At 34.4% G+C, this 17,577-nt stretch overlaps 1 protein-coding gene across 1 annotated transcript; it reads right to left on the bottom strand.

Annotated features, from left to right (window-relative positions):
- Positions 1–8,817: 8,817 nt before the first annotated feature.
- On the bottom strand, positions 8,818–13,583 carry LOC121251492 (probable sulfate transporter 3.5). The gene is made up of 12 exons (XM_041150753.1): positions 13,216–13,583; positions 12,923–13,130; positions 12,490–12,661; positions 11,522–11,587; positions 11,294–11,407; positions 11,052–11,168; positions 10,799–10,925; positions 10,416–10,702; positions 9,922–10,112; positions 9,506–9,588; positions 9,314–9,390; positions 8,818–9,143 (listed from the first exon to the last, which is right to left on the bottom strand). Exons 1-12 carry the CDS (start codon positions 13,532–13,534, stop codon positions 8,967–8,969), a joined length of 1,938 nt encoding a protein of 645 aa, XP_041006687.1. The 5' UTR covers positions 13,535–13,583; the 3' UTR covers positions 8,818–8,966.
- Positions 13,584–17,577: the final 3,994 nt, after the last annotated feature.

The raw sequence follows: 17,577 nt of genomic DNA, 5'->3' as shown, positions 1-17,577 counted from the left end.
CTTTGGCGCTGTAAGGGAGGTTCGTTTTGCTAAGCATTTGGTCCACAGAGGATGATCCCCCTATTCTCTTCGCCATCTCCTTGTACTTTCCCATAAGGCTACACGACTTGTCACTCATCCTTTTGCATTCCTTGTCTTCAAGTGGTACCTCGCCAATGTTTTGTGCCCCCTCCATCAGGTCAGTTCGACTTGGTTCTGCACCTTCTCCAAGCTTGACGTTTCTCCGCTTCAGCGCCTCATTCTCTTGTCAGAGGGCATCCACATCTGAGGTCATATTCTTTATGAGTTCCTCGATTTCCACCATCCTCTGCTTCATGTTCGTCGATGCGGCTTCCTGCTCAAGGGTCGCTCGAGAGTGTGTCGTAGCTAGCATACAAAAGGCACATTGATGCTGTTAGATCAAAATAAAAATCGATCACACAGATGGCCCCAACTGTTAAAGCGTGTTATGTAACTACCAGCCTCAAATCACTCCAAATGCCTATAAAGGAGAGAAATGTGATGGTCGGGTGTGTCTGTGATACCTCTGATGCCAAAGTCAGAAGATATTAAGTGTTGGAGGGAAGAAGGTAAGAGTAGAGAGTGAGTTCAGAATGATTAACTTTTTCTTTTGCTTGCTCCCTTTTACTTATGCTTCAATTCCCTTAGGGAGTTATGACATATTTGATGTTGTAATGATCACCCCTTGCTCTAGACGACACGACATCGTATTTAATGCGGCTGTCCCTATCAGTGACAGGAACTCGATCCAGGTGTCGGCCATTCAATGTCACATTGAACGAGGTTAATTTTTTTGGGGACATGATTCCAACCGGTCTTTTCTTCATTAAAGTTCCGCATCCGGGAGGACGCCATGTATGCTTTCCGTTCTGGGCCAGGATGGACTTTCCCCTTTTACTCCCTAATCAGTTGACTCATGGGCCACAAGCTTTGGTCAAAAGGATCGGGTGTGGCCTGTCGAGAACCAAAAATCCCCTTCTAGAACTCATTAATGGATAATCCCTACATGCTCCTCGTGAAAAATGAAAAAGATATTCCAATATTGGAAAGAGAAAAATTGCACATTACCCCCGAAATATATATATGTCATCTCTTTCGAACTATCAATTTTAGTTTTTTCCTTTCTTTTTTTTTTTGGGCACCAAAATAATAAATATAAAAATTTTAATTTACTACAAATTAAGGAGCGTGTTTCTAATGTTTTTGTTTTCAAAGAAAAATGTAAAAGCAAAAGGCAAGTACCATTTTCAGATAATGTTTTTACAAGCTGGTGTGGTAGTTTATGTTGTCATGTCAATCACCGAATTGTGGTAAGAAATTCGCTCTACCATTTAAAAATTGATTCATTCTATATAGGTTTGGGCAAAAAAATGGGCTCCTCATATAATATATATTTGTTAATTAATATTGTTCACTATGCTGATTGAACAGTCCACTGACCAGCTAGCTGTGTAAAATCTGTGAGGAGTCTATATATATATATGTTTGTGTTCGTTTAGTTATCATTTTGGTGTAAATATTAAAAGAAAACAAAGAGCCCAAATCTCAACAAATTACAAGAGAAAAAAACCTTCAAGTGTGCCAGCCACCAAGGAGCTAGCATGACCGAATCCTCATGTTGTGGTGGGCACTAACCATTCTCATGATCCACATGAGGAGGTGGTGCAACCCCTGATCCACTTGTGTTCGCATGACCAACATGCATTGGGTGGTCAACCACGTAAGAAAAACGCTTATTCATAGTTCAGTATTTACAATGATAAAGACAATTTGCTACGAGAATATCACGAATAAGCATTTTTCTTATGGTCTCTATCAACCATATTAATGGATGTATTCTCACTATTTAGCATCCGCCACTTATCTTTCAAATCGGACTGCTTGTCCCATGGCCCTGGTTCAAAGCATATTCTTGTGTGTGGGTGGCCATGCGCTGGATTCATGTTCTTATCACGAGATGGTACGATTAGAGGTATAAAGACGATGCCCTGCTTTTATGTTTTAAAGGACCATGGATTCCCCACACTATACCTTGCTTTTTTATGTTAAAAAGGACCAAGGCTGCTGCTTCCCTGTGACGGCTTTGGCGTTTCTCTGCCTAACACCTTATACAGTTCTACACGTGAGCATCCCCTCTAGCTTTTAGGAGATGCTGATTTCGACATTCCACATAACTCCTCTCTCGTGAACTTTGCCGATATAAAACTATATAATGTATAGTGTTGATCTCGATCTATGTGTTATAATAGTTTGGCTAAGTTTTAGGAATTTTGAATCAATAATTACAGCTTTAACAATTGACCATGTAATTAGAAAAATGAAAAGGACTTCCGTCGGGTCTCGGTACAGTCGACCGCTATGGACTTTAGATTCAATATCATGGTGGAATGTTACAATATGTGTTAAAAACCTAACTATTTATTCAAAAACTTTAGGACTTTTGAAAACTTGGGATTCAATATAGTTGATGTCGTGTTTCATAACGCCCGAACAATTCCGCAGAGCCCAAGCTCCTTGGTGCCTACAACTAAGAAGAAAGAGAGGCTCCTGTGGCCTCCGGGATCACTCCGATGCCTAAGTCAGTGGATAATTCTCTGGTGAAAAAGAAGGAAATATAGAATAAGGTTGAATTGTTAAGTAGATTGAGTTGAGATCTAGTCTTTCGTAGGAGGGTTCTCCCTTATTTATACCTGATTTGAGCTCTTCTATTGAGGAAAATAGTGACGTGTCAGATGTTAGGCCTGCCACCACTCATTATCTGTTGCTTCAGTGGGTGTCAGTCCAGGGCCTAGCGGGAGATCATGTTGTGCAAGTTGTCCTACGTCTGTCTGGCCGCCACTTCTTTGCCATGCTAGTGGGTGTCAGATTGCGGGCGAGCTGTCCTTTGCTCGTGAGACGTGCCGTCGCGCGCCGAATTCTCTAACATTGACCTGGGTTGGCTCGTGCCTTGGGTCCGTGACTCTGGGACCGGCTGCGTGCTTCTGTAGTGCACGTCCGGTCTGGTGATTAGACTTGTTAATTCGTCAACCCCCGAAGCGTTCCTTCGGATGCTCCCAAGCCTTGAGTCGACAGGCCAATCCTGATTGGGTCTGCGCTCACTTCTCGATCCTCTCACCCCGAGCTCCCAACTCCCTCCCTTGGACGGATAATTTTGTATCTTGGGCCCTTCTGCTAGGTGTTGCGCGCTCGATCTTTGATTCTATAGCCCAGAGTCTTTAGCTCCCCTCTTCTGGCCCGGGTTTCATGGTTGGGCTTTCCTAGGCTCAGGCCATTCCGGGATGGGCCTCCCCTCACAATAATATTCATGCTCCCAATGAGATGATTGAGATGAATTGAGTTGTGAATACTAATATTTTGTAGGTCCCATTGAGATGAGTTTTAACTTTTTTATGAGAAGTTGAAAAAATAGTGGGTTCCATCAATGATTAGTTTGAGATAGTTGAGTTTGATTCAACAACCAAACACAACCTTAGAGGATGCTTGAGGAATGAGATGAAATGAAAATTTTGTGAATAATAATAAGATGATTTGTGGATAGTAATGAGATAGTTTGAGTTAAGTATTTATTGTGTTTTGGAAAAGGTGAGAGAAAAAGTTGAATAAGAAATATTATAAAAATAAAATATTGTTAGAATATAATTTTTTAATATAATTTTTGTTTTGTGATTTGAAAACGTTGAATTATTTTTTATTTTTTCTTTGGAAATTTGAGAAAGTTGTAATGATTAGTTTGAAAGTGTTTATACTTGAATGATGTCTGGGAAGTAAATGATATGAGATGAGATGAGATGAGATGAAAATTGTTTCCAAACATCCCTTAAGGCCTCATTTGGATACTCATATGAGACGAGATAATATGTGAATTAATAGTAGTGAAATAGTTTGAATTAAGATGTTTTATGAGATTTTGGAAAAAAAGAGAGAAAAAATTGAATAAAATATTAGAAAGTTAAAATAGCGTTAGAATATAGTTTTTAATATTATTTTTGTTTTGAAATTTGAAAAAGTTTAATTATTTTTTGAGTTTTGTTTAAAAGTTTGATAAAATTGTAATGATTAGATGAAAATGTTAAAGATTTAAAATTAAAAAATGTTTGTGTTTGTGGAGTTTAGATGTTGAGATGAGATGAGATGAAATGATATGAGATGAAGACCCTGTTTGGATAGTTAAAGTATTTCATCTCATCTCATATCGTCATTATAATTTTTTCAAATTCAAAATATAATAAATAATTCAATATTTTCAAATTTCAAAATAATAATAATATTAAAAGATATCGGCCACTCTTAATAATGAGGAGAATAAGGTTACGTATAGTTGTAGAATGTGTAAACACTATGTAATTATTTTAAAAAAGAGTAGATTTTATTATTAAAAAATTAAATTTTTTATATAAATTTCGTATTTATTTAATTTTTTTAAAAAAAATTATATAATATTTACGCAATCTATAATTACAACTATCATTTCTCCGTCAGGAGATATTGAAGCTTGTTTTGCACAGATATACAATGCTTAATGGTGGTTAATTGGTTTCAGGCTTTCAGCATTGTAAGCATCCACCTTGGCGCTACTTTAAACTATGGGAAAATAGTCTAGAATCAGGCCCTCCACTTTGATATTACCCATATTTTCCGGACAGGCCAGCAACTGTCTCGCCGATGGATTGACCAACCTTCTTTTGCTTTTTTTGTGCAACATTGACCAACCTTCTTGCATTGGTGCATTGGGTATTGATGGCCGTTTCTAGTCAATTTCTCAACTTCCAGTACTGTATATTTTTGGTTTGTATGTGACAAAAATGTTACTAGCCTCAATTCAGATATTAAATAGTTACCCTTAATTAGGTATGCTTGTTTTGTCACTTTGACTAATATTGTATTTAATCCATATGGGATACTGTTTTACAAAGGCCTTAGTTTTAGGATTTCTTATATATAACCCCCAAAGACCTTTCCACCTCTTTGAGTATAGTACTCTTGCACCATAAAAGATGTCAATTAATAAAATTTGAGGTATGGTATATATTTTAAAAAAAATTAGAATGCAAGAGTTTTATTAAAATTCAGTATCTCACACATCCATTTTCTATGGGTTTATATTAGTTCAATTATATTACTTAATGAGTTATAGTGGGAAATAAATACCTCTAAATTTTATGATAGTCAAAAGTCTATTTAAGCAGTGAGAGGGTTAAATCTTCTCACCTACAACATAATTGTGCCTCTAGCCATTGTGAGACACTTGGAGGTTAAGTTGTTAGGGTGATCCTTCTGTCATAATCAGGTCAAATTCTCCATCAAACTGCAATAGAGAAATGTGTGTTTTCTAACTGTTATTATTTATTATTTTGGATCATAGAAAATTGAAAAACCAAATATTAACGTTTCATGATAAAATATTTAACGTGATATCAGAGCTTTAGGTTGTAGATATTCTATAGTCTCAATAAAATATAATATTTACATAATTCTCCCACTTTACGTTGATATGTTATTTCCTAAGGAGAGAAACTTATGTGATTGTTTTGGTTCTCATGTGTTCATGAAATTTTTGTGTTGAGATTCATGCATATGTGTGGAATAATATTTTGGTTTCATGAATAGTGCTTTTCTTTCTGTTTATGATGTATTGTTTCAAAGATGGAGAGAATAGTGAGACTAGCCACCGGTGGGGCCCAGAGAGGAGCGTGAGGAAGCCGGTGTACCCTCGTCGATAACTTAGCATGTGTGGCAGCGTAAGGCGGTGGGTTGTGAAGCCCTGAATGGATGTTGTCGGATAGTGTTTGTTGCCGTTTGATTTATTGATACAAATAAAATAGAAGGGATCGGTGTCTGGCGTCGGGAGGAGGCCAAAAACCTTCTCACCGACGTCTCTATGGCGACGGCGTAGAGGGCTATAAAGCCGAGTGGTAGCAACTGTGTGAGTTAAAGAACAACAAAAACAGGGGAGAAGGTGGATGTTGGAAGTAGGAGGAGGTCGGGGATGCCTCATCGGCAACGCCCACGACTACGCCGTAACAGAGTTAAGAAACTTAGTTAGTGCGGCGGCTATTTGAGGGTGAAGGAGAAAAAAAATGAAACTGGTATCGTACCAAACTAGTTTTGAACCAGAACGAACCCACCAGTTTAGTCCAGTTCACCTGTTTTTGTTTTCGTCCATAATCATTGCTTCATCTACCATGTGGGCTGAGTTTGTGGCATGTTTTGAGGCCACAGTGCATGGTTTATGGCTCAGGAACTTTATCTTAGAATTTTGAGTTGTCGACTCTATTGCCAAACGGCTGAGAATTTATTATAATAATTCTTCAGCAATATTTTTCTCCAATAATGAATGTAGTCTAATGGTGCCAAGTACATGAAATTCAAATACCTACGCATTAAGGAGTAAGTTTAGAAACTAACAATGTCCATATAACACATTAATGTTATGCTTATGATAGCAAGCCCATTGACAAAGGGCCAGGTAGGGAAGCAATTCAAAGAACATGTTGAAAGAATGAGTCTTATGTCTTTATCCGTGATCTAAACATGTTAAAGTGCTCGTTAATTTATTAAATATTTTTTTGGACACTTAATGATATTTATTATGGTTGTTTTTATTTTCTTGTCTTTTCACTTTTTATGTATATTGAATGGTGTGGATGAATTATGACAAGAAGCTATCTAAAATAGACATGAATTTGAATCCAAGGCATTACAGTATTAACCTTAAATGTCCCTATTAAAGATCATATTAAATGAAGTTACAAATGTTGTAGTTTATGAAAGGAATTTTTTTGGTAATATAATAGAGGACCGCCATGACTCAAATTGGTAATTGATTTGACATTGATGTTACGAAACTCATGTAATGTATTTTGAGTTAGGAAAATTTACTGGAAATGAACATGCACAATATGGTTAATTTCTTGTAATAAACTCATGAACGAAAAATACTATTTTATGAGCGTATGAGCCAAGTGAGAGAATGTAAGAGTTTTATTAAAATTCAATATCCAACACACTCATATCTCTATGGTTTATACTTCAATTATATCATTTGATTAATGAGTTATAGTGGGATATGAATACCTCTAAATTTCATGATGGCTAGAAGTCTATTTAAGCAGTGAGGAGGTTAAGAATTCTCACCTACAACACAATTGTGTCTCTAATCATTGGAAGACGCTCAGAGGTAAAGTTGCTAGAGTGATTCTTATCTCATAATCTGGTCAAATTCCCTATCAAATTGTAATGGAAAAAAACAAGTTTTCTAATTATTATTATTTATAATTGTAGATTATAGAAAATCGGAGATCCAAATATTAATATTTCATGTTAAAATATTTAAGAAAATACTTCAGTCATAAATGAATTATATAGAAGTAAACTCATAAATTGATGTGGCTTAATATGATACGTCAGATTATAAAGTTATTTTTATTATAAAATAGATTTAACGGATTTTATAAAATTATATTAATTTATAATTTTATTTTATGTAATTTTTTTTATGTCTATAATAATTCTCAAATATTTAACGCAGAAAACTAACAAGTAGCTAGGTAGAAGCATTGCAAGACAAAAGGAGGCTGAGATCTAATCTTAGTTGGCGGTGTGTGGGCTGCCACTGCATGTTGGGCAGTGGGAAGTATCAATTGCCATGGGGGATGGATTGGGGCGATGCGGTAAAATTGTTGACTTTTTATCTCTATATCTAGCTATTAATAGCTTGACAAAAGAGAGAAGAAGAGACAAAAGGTAGAGGAGAAGAGTGCTGTTAGCTTAAGGGGAGGGTCGACTAGGTTTGGGGCTGGGCGGTTGCTGGTAGAGTTTTTGAGCTGGGCTCGGCCAGGAGAGAAAGAGGTGCTATGACTAGTTAGTGGTTCCTCACTTGGGCTTTAGATGGCCACAAAAGAGAGAGATGATGATGGGGAGGATTTAACTATAGAGGCCTTTCCAGAGCCAGTTACAAAGCAAACAGGCATAAGGGCCTTGGGGGAGTTTTTTCAGGCCCTTGGGAATGCCTCTCCTACGAGGTGCTTAGCTTTTATCGTTAACTCGTGATGACGTTGTTTCAAACTTTTCAAAAATCCTAGCTGTCCGGGTTTTGAGAGGTATTTTTTTGTTCTGATGTTTAGTTACTTTTCATTACCCGTTTTCCTTGTTTGTATTCCAATTTCCGTCTTTAGCTTATCCAGTTGACGGGACCTCCAATTCAATCAGTAAAGTGAGAACAAAGGTCGTTCCATCACTATTCTTAACACGACGGCAATAATATCGTACACAATCTTACAAGAGTACGTGACTAACCATGACTTCTAAGAGAGAGCATCAAAACACCCCAAGTTGATCCGGATAAATGATAGGGACACGTGCAACTTTTATACAACTATTACATAGTACTCCGTCTACACATGATAATACTATATACGTAATAATAAAATAATTTCAATACATATCACAAAGCTATTATATAAATATATATTATTTTATTATTATATGAAAGCATCGCGTAATTATGTTGTATATATAAATGGTTGTGTCTCTATCAAATTTTTTTTTTTTTTTAATGTATGAGGTAATTTGTAGTAAAGAGTTTGATTTTATAGCGAGCTTTCCCGAGGTATGTATGAGGTATATATATATAATATATATACATATACATTGCATTGTTAAGTCCCGTTAAATATATATATATATATTTTTTTTATTTATTAACAGAACTAGGTATGGCCTGAAAGAAAAAGAGAGAAGGAAAATTTTTTTATTCTAAAAGCATTACTATAAGAGGAGATCATGTCGAACAATCTAATAATTTTCCAATAACAACACTTTTTATTACAAGAGGTAGGAAAGAAACTGTTGGACATGACGTACAAACGCTATTTCTTTTACAAAAACCGGCCATATTATATGCATGGCTGGTTGACATTCTAACCTCAACCTATATATCTCATCTTAGACAACAGTACAGTACTGGATCAGTACTCTTCAGCTAGTGAGCAGTTACCGTTTGGCTTTGGCCGTTGAAGCGAAAACCGACAAGCTTCGGTTGCATCATCTATAGACAAGAAAACATACTCCCTCCCAATGATGTCTATGAATTTCGAAGCTATCATCTTCTCCATAACCTTAATCCTTGGGTTTATGATTGCCATCTGGAAAATATATATATGATCAAATTCATAATTAAACATATATTTTTGATGTTTTGATGATCTTTCACCCCTCTTTCTCTCTCTCTCCTAAATTATTTCTGAGTTATATATATATATATATATATATATATATATATATATATAAAGAGAGAGAGGTTGTAGTCTTATACCTTTATGTCATTTGCTAGCAAGGTTCTACGTACTTCAATTAACGTTTCAATGCCCGTAATGTCGATCGATGTAACTCCTATAAATAAAAAGAGGTTTAACACATTTAAAAGTGCCCAACTCAATAATATTATATATACTTATAGTGAGCCATCTATGTATATATAACTTGGGCAAATGCAAATTATCTTTACCTGTCAAATCTAATAAAACATGCTCAAGAATACTTCCTTCAAAGTTTGAAACAGCCTGCTCCTCTCGAATCCACCTCAAAATCCTACTCAAAATTACAGCATCAGCTTACAGATTGAATTATGAGATTTGCTTTTGACTTTTTACTCCTTTTTCAGGATTCTGGTTTTCAATCCAAAGTATGAAAGAGATAAACACATAAATAAACTCATAACCAATTGAATTTTTAAAAATTTAATAAAGAGAAATGTTAATTGTTCACGAGTGGTCTCGTATAATCTATTTTATGTGTCTATCTCTCTGTTATAAATTTAAATTCTAGAATTAGGTTAGAAACTCTAGGATATTCAAATCCCTCTTTTTAAAGTAGTGCTATAGATATATAGAGATATCAATATTACACATATACAATTAATACCTTTCTCTGATATAGGTGGAATTGGCAAAGTAAATTGGGGAACCAAGTTGTAGAACTAGGATCCCCTTGAGATCGGCTGAATCTGGATATTGCTCCATGTCACGATATATAGTTGAGTTTGGTACTTTCCCAAGCTTACAAGATGCAGGCCTTGCCACATATATGAGTGCTCTAATTAGACTAAATCCAACCTGAAGAAACAAATTACGCACAAAACTCAAAAACTAAGACATCTTTGTTTGATTCTCAATTAATCATAAAAGGAAACTATATATGGGAATTTCACTACTAAATTAACTCAGACGGCCATCCTATATTTTGTTATTTTCAATCAGATATAAGACATGTTAAATGGCTATTCGTTCAAGTTGTATCATATAAAACCAACTAAAATATGTAACATCAACATGTGTAACTTGGGATATTGATAAAAATCAAGAATAGAGATTAGCACTACTGCTATTTTTTGAAGAGAAAAGAGTCGCAGTACTTACCGAAATCATGAGGCCCACTTCCATGCTTATGAAAGCAACACCGAAGAAGGCAGCCATGCAAATGATAAAATCGAACTTGTCGACCTTGTAGAGGTGATAAGCCTCTTCATATTTGATGAGGCCAAGCATGGCGGACATGATAATGGCAGATAAAGCAACCAGAGGAGTGTGACTAAACAGAGAAGCCAAGAAGAGGAGCGTCAGCGCCATGCTCACTGCCATTACTATGTTTGACATAGCCGTCTTACATCCGGAATTGAAATTGACAGCAGTTTTGGAAAATGGTCCTACACAAATTATTAAAACACCCATTTGTTTTGTAAAATCTCATTAAAAAGCAAAAATATTGAACAAAAAAGTTATATATATGGAATGATTTGTACCAGTTGTCAAGTAGCATGAAGTGAAAGATCCGACAATGTTCATGAAGCCAAACGCTATCATCTCCTTGTTCCCATCAACTTGTTCATTTTGCATAATGGCAAAGCTCCTTCCAATCGCTATCCCTTCCTGCATGAATTTATTTTTGCTTTATAAATTCAGTACTACACCTCTTTGACTACGTAATATTTCATACATAAAAGAAAGAAATAAAATTAAGGCCAATGAGACCAGATCAGTACTACTTATACTTACAGCCAGAGCTATAAGGCCTGTTACTAGCCCAGCTTTTATTACTGTTGCTAGATATTTAGAGTCAAAGTTTAATAAACCAATTGAAGATGGATTTATTCCTTTCTTCAAATGTCCAACCTGACATGAGAAAGAAGACAACAGTGCTAAAAGATTAAATCGTGGATAAAAGAATAAAACAGAAGGAGTTGATCAGAAACAAAGAAGATTAATATAAAAAAAGGTAATACTGCATGCGCACATACAATTTGGATGCCATGGTCGTCTGCGTGAGTGAAATAAGTAAACAAACAGCCTACTACCACTGTCACCATTGGAGCTATAGCTGAAACCCAGAATAGTTTTGGCTTCTTTTTTCTCTGGAAATTTATGCTCCAACAACGTCATTAATACAGAAAAATCTGTCTATCTGTGTGTATCGTGTGTGTGTGTGTGTGAGAGAGAGAGAGAGAGAGAGAGAGATCAAAGCTTACCACGTATGTAGTTACTTGAAGGAAACAAAGGAAAGTTACCCCAACAACTATGCTCTCCCACCTCCACTGTAAAAGGAAGAAATTAAGGAGTGATTTGAATTCAGAGATGAGTTGAGATGATTTATAAATAGTAGAATAAAATATTTTTAGAATATTATTTTTTAATAGTATTATTGTTTTGAAATTTGAAAAAGTTTAATTGTTTATTATATTTTGTGTGAGAATTTGAGAAAGTTATTTTGAGATTTGAAAAAGTTGAATTATTTATTATATTTGTGTAAGAATTTGAAAAAATTGTAATGATGAAAATGAGATGAGTTAAGGTGAATTTTAAATTCAAACAATCCTAAGTGATGGATCGTCATTTTCAAATATTTGAAAATCGCCACTAATTAGCTTTTAGAGTGTTCATGTTTTTATTCAATTATTCCAAAAGAACAACCTGCGATATTATAATATATATATATATATATATATATATATATATATATATATATATATAGTAGTACTGCATGTGGTGATCGCTATTCGAGAAGTCCTGCCAGCCACTATATATATTAGATAAAAGAATCTCATTACGTATCTACTAGCTTTTTTATTCCAAAGTCGTTTGTTTACAGTTTTTTTTCTAACGTGGCGGCAATATCATGCATATATGTACGTACAGCCACACGAGGCTTAATTAATAAGACATTTTCACTTGATATTAATGGAAATATTCTTTAAAGAAAATGTTTTCTTACTCTGGAAATACAATATAATATATAATAAACAAGATTACTTTTTTCAGTTTCATCCGTTATACTAGTCTAAAGATCATAATATAAAAATATTTAAAACATAAGTATTTATCATACTATGACAAAGTTTTGCATTAATAATATATTCGATATGATATATGATATATTGAGCGAACTTGTAAAAAATGATTTTTTATTGTTTACTTTTGTGTTTTTGTATGTACAAACCTCTTTTCTGTTCTTGAAGATTGCATGAATTACAGATATGACATCCGTTTTAGTCGTAAAATGACGCAATCCGAAAATCCCCTTTAACTGTTGCAGGCAGATGATTATCGCTGTCCCACCCATAAAACCAGTTATCGTTGAATGCGATAAGAAATCCACTAGAATTCCCAACCTGCAGATCAAATCATTATATGCATCTAATTATTTGATTAATTAACAGCCAACATAGTAATAAATACATGCCAGATAATAATAATAATTGTGATAGTGGATTTTCTATAAAAAGATTAATATATATCCTTCTCTATAAATGCGCATGTATATATATCTTGTATGTTTTTTATTTATTTATTTATTTATTTTTGTTGAGAAGGATATTAATTTTTTCCAATATATATATAGTCACTGATCTTATCTACATGAATATTTTTACCTTAGAAAACCTAGAGCCGTCTGAAAGATACCAGTGATGAACGTTGATGTGAATATCAAGCGGAGATACAATGCTGGATCATCGTTTGGCGATACTACGTCTGAGATGGTTGACTGTAGGAACAACGAGCATGCTGCCACGGTTCCCACTGCAAGATGCTTCGAGTTCCCGAAAACAGCGTATATGAGCGGCGGAACAAAGCTAGAATCTACAACAAAATAGCAAAATCTTTCAGTTTTTACGAGTAGAAATTGTACCATATATATATATATATATATATGGGTCTATCTTACAGAGGCCGATGATGGGAGGAAGGGATGCAAGTCTTGCATAGCTGATTCCCTGAGGGATTGCGAGGCTTGTAATGGTGATTCCGGCGAGAAGATCGTATCGGAATAAATGGAAGTTGTATTTGGGAAGCCATTCGAAGATTGGGATGAAGTATTGTAGGGCTTTTTTAAGACGGCGAGCTGGTTTTTCATTTCTAAATTGCTGGAATGGATCGTCGGGGAAGAAAGTTTCTTTCAGATCTGATTTCAAAGTGGTGACAAAGTCTCTTGGGGGAGCAAAGCTCACGACCAGGCGTTGGGGCTCGATAGAAGCACTACCCATGGTGGCCTCACGGATCTCAGAGAGAGAGAGAGAGAGAGAGAGAGCTGAGTGGGTGTAGGGAGGCTAAAGGATGGAGTTATAGCATGCATTTATAGGCAAAGATTAATAGTGGGAAATGATATTGACAAACACTACTATGTTCACTCCTTTTGAAACCTCCAGTTTACCGGTGGTTAAATTTTTTTTTTCACTTAGTGATTAAGGAAATGATTTTAAATATATTGTTATATTTTTTTTATTTTTTAAATATATTTAAATATGTTAAAAAAATATAAAAAAAAAAAAATTTTATGTTGGACATACCGTCTAGCCGTCATGATAGGGAGCATAGTAGCCGCACCCAGTGATATTATGGTGACGAAGAATGGAAAAGGAGAATTTGACAAGCTAGTCTACGTACGTATATACTAGTGATCACCTGCGCAGATAAAATTTGCCCTTAATTTGTTCATTTGACTACTACCGTCTCGGAAGGGGAAAAGTTGTAATTAGAAAAGAAAAATGCTAATCTTTTTACAAATTTAATAAGTACTCTTGTTTTGACTTTTTATTTTTTAATTTTTTTTATAAAATTTAGTTTTTCATTAATTATATATGTAATATTAGATTGTGGATTTATTTTTGTGGAATCTTTTAGTAATTGTAATATTTATCTTCTGATCTCAATTGTTACATTAAATTTGATGATCAAATTTTAAAAAGAGATAAACATCAATCATGTAGGCTCTACAACCTATCCATGTAGAAATTTTGGATGATACGGACCCCACACGAATACTGACACGTTGTTTGAATAGTGAAAGTGTTTTAATTCATCTTATTTTATTATTACAAATTTATCAAATTCTCACACAAAATATAATAAATAATTCAACTTTTTATAATATTAAAAAATAATATTCTAACAATATTTTATTTAATTTTTATCTTTCATCTTAACTCACTATCCAAACAGCATCTTAATGTTGTGGCTATCATTCAGCTTTATATTGGACCACTGAACTTTATTATTGGCAATTGAAGAGGATCACAATTAATGATCCCTTAACAATTATGAGCCTTTGAGTTTACTTGCTAATTTATTGGACTCAATTAATGATGGCCACCTCGATTTACAAATGTAAATACCATAGAAACGAAAAATACAAACAAGATCATGAGTAAAATGCTGATTAATTGTTTCATTGAATAATGGGAAGAAAGAAAGGCTGCTCTTTGATTTGTTTTGATATTATTTTTGGGTTACCGTTTTAGGTAACGAGGGGAGAAAATAGCAAAGCAAGAAGACTATATAGTTGAGAAGAAAGCTATAAATGGTCGAGGTTTGGTCTCTATAAGGTTTAGTGTTGCTTATACGAGAGATATAATATGCTTAATTACTTATAAATTCGATCGATGATCACATATAATATTATTAGAAATTTATCGAGAAATCTCTAATTTACCAATGCTTGCTTAAGTTTTACGATCCTCCATATAAATTTCTTTGAATTTATTGCTAGTAATTAGAAAACTAGGGTCTTAGGTTTTATCTATATATTCATCAAATATGATTAAATGGTATAATATTATATATATATAGTAAAATTATAAACATTTTTTAAATAAACTATTAATATCTAATTAGGGATTTACATATATAAGAAATATTATATATATATAGCTAGGCTATGAAATATATATATATATATATATATTGCATAATCAATGGAAAATGAAATTAAGGTTAGAAACATATGTGAATTTGGGTGAATTTGGTTACGTACGTACGCAACTTCCAAGTTCCAAACTGAAGAAATATTTCGCCGGCCCCACAAAAATATATAAATTACCTCCGTCAGTTCGGCATATTGCATGAAGATTAGGGCGCGTGAGAGCCAGCATTACGCATTGTTGAGACATAATTATAATATTAGACCTTATAAACAACGACTTAACCAACAAATCTGAAGTCTAAACGTTTCTTCCACAAACCATCCAAAAGGAGTGTTCAAATCAAAGTAGTATAGTGTCTACATATATACACTACCATATGAACCTCCCTCGGTTAGCATTGAGGGGGAGAGGCATTACCTATTTCGAATGTGATATATATATATCATGTGCAACAAAGCAAAAGATCAGAAAATATATACATATATATATATATACACACACACACTCTTCAAATTTGAAACGTAATTACTTAGCGTATATATATAGAATTTGGTGCATTATTAATAATGCACCAAATTTCAGTCATTTCAACGGGATCAATCATTGCATGCTTGCAACGACCTAAATTGTGGGGGAGAAAACGTATCAATGAAAAATGAACAAAAAAAGGGAAAAGTAAAAAGTTTTGTGCTCATGGATGATAGACTATACATCTAGAGGGATCATCTAGGAAATATAAGGATGATACATCACTGGGCTAATAATAATACTAGGAAACCATGAAGGGATATATTATTGAAGCATTGGTCAAAGAAAAATTCTATTTACAAGTTGCTATAGATAACACACTTAACAAAGTGCTTACATGTCATAATTTGATTTGAAAAAAAAAAATTTATTTGAATAAAACATAATTATGTGGATCATGATATGTTCTACACATCGACTTGCAAATAAAATAACTCTTAGACAATTTGACCGTGGGTAGAGAAGAAGAAGCTGAGGATTGAGAGGAGGAGAAATATAAGAAAATAAGAATATGAGGAGAAGGAAGAAGAGGAGGAGAAATGGAGAATAGCCTGTGTGAGGGAAGGAGAAGAAGAGAAAAGAAAGGACTGACAAGAGAGGTGGGTGGTTGGAGGAGAAAGTGAAAGGAGACAGAGAGAACATTAGGGTTTTGGTTTTATATATGGTTTATATATTTTTTTTAAAAAAGCAAATATATACACACACACATGGGCAAGCAGATTCCCGTCGAACCTCCACTCGCATGTTGATTTTTGCCTTAATCACTCGCATGCAACAGTAATCGAGACGTTGCCCGCCCGTCCCGCTAGATTGGGTGGGCGGGCTAGATTGTAGGGGCCTGTTGCCCAACCCTAGATCTAATAGTGAGGAATCTATTTAGGATCAACAGAGCTAAATTATATAAGAGTTTGAATTTTGACAAAGAGATTTTAATATATAATAGGCCGTACTTATTCATGCTTGTTTTATTATTGTAGCACTTCGGGTAAAATCTCCATCTTGCATGTAATTCGAATAACCTTAGATTTATTTGATAAGGATCCTCTAGAATGTTAATAATATTTTCCTATGTAATCATTAATGGGATCTTGACTAAAAACCTCCAAACACCATGTTAAATAACTCAAAACGGGTTTTCCTATGACACATGCAAATAGCTGAAGTGTTTTTTGTTATTCAAATCCTTTCTGTTCTAAGCCACACATTCTCTAAATTTCGTTCACCTGTTCCTACATACACAAAGACCCCTTTTCCAAAAAACAATTGCATGCCTCAAATAATAGAATGTAAAGTCAAGCCCATTAATATATAACTCCACCTACATATCTTTTATTGAAATTATTGAATGTATATAAGGTCAAGTCCCCTGGCAATAAAATCCACCATGCACCTACCTAGATAAATACTTTAATAATTCATGATACTCCATAAAATGGGTATACACGTGGTCTCCATTAACTCTGAAAAATAACAGAGATTTAGTACTGATCATTCGATTTGGAAGATCTCGCCGCCACCATCGATCCCATCCACCTTCCAATTTAGTATTTGCCTTAGAACAAGAGTTTCATACGTAGAATTAATGGGGACTAGAAAATGCCCTATACATTTATGCTAGTTACAATATATATTAATTGCATATGATTAAAATATGTGAACAAGTACGTGAAACGATTACTTAATTTGACATTTGGTATTGAAGATCTAAACATTGGAGAAAGTCAAGATCCCTTGAAATATGCAAGAGAATGAATGGAAATGCGGTACTCCTCTTACAAGCGAATTCGATGGTGATGAAATTGAAGAACGTACTTACGGTCGTCATAGACACAAGATTAAACCTTAAATATATACAGTAT

The sequence above is a fragment of the Juglans microcarpa x Juglans regia genome, chromosome 2S (genome assembly GCF_004785595.1).
Source record: "Juglans microcarpa x Juglans regia isolate MS1-56 chromosome 2S, Jm3101_v1.0, whole genome shotgun sequence".
Classification (NCBI taxonomy): domain Eukaryota; kingdom Viridiplantae; phylum Streptophyta; class Magnoliopsida; order Fagales; family Juglandaceae; genus Juglans; species Juglans microcarpa x Juglans regia.
Note: the sequence above shows the minus strand (reverse complement) of the source record. Positions and strands in the feature narration are given on the sequence as shown.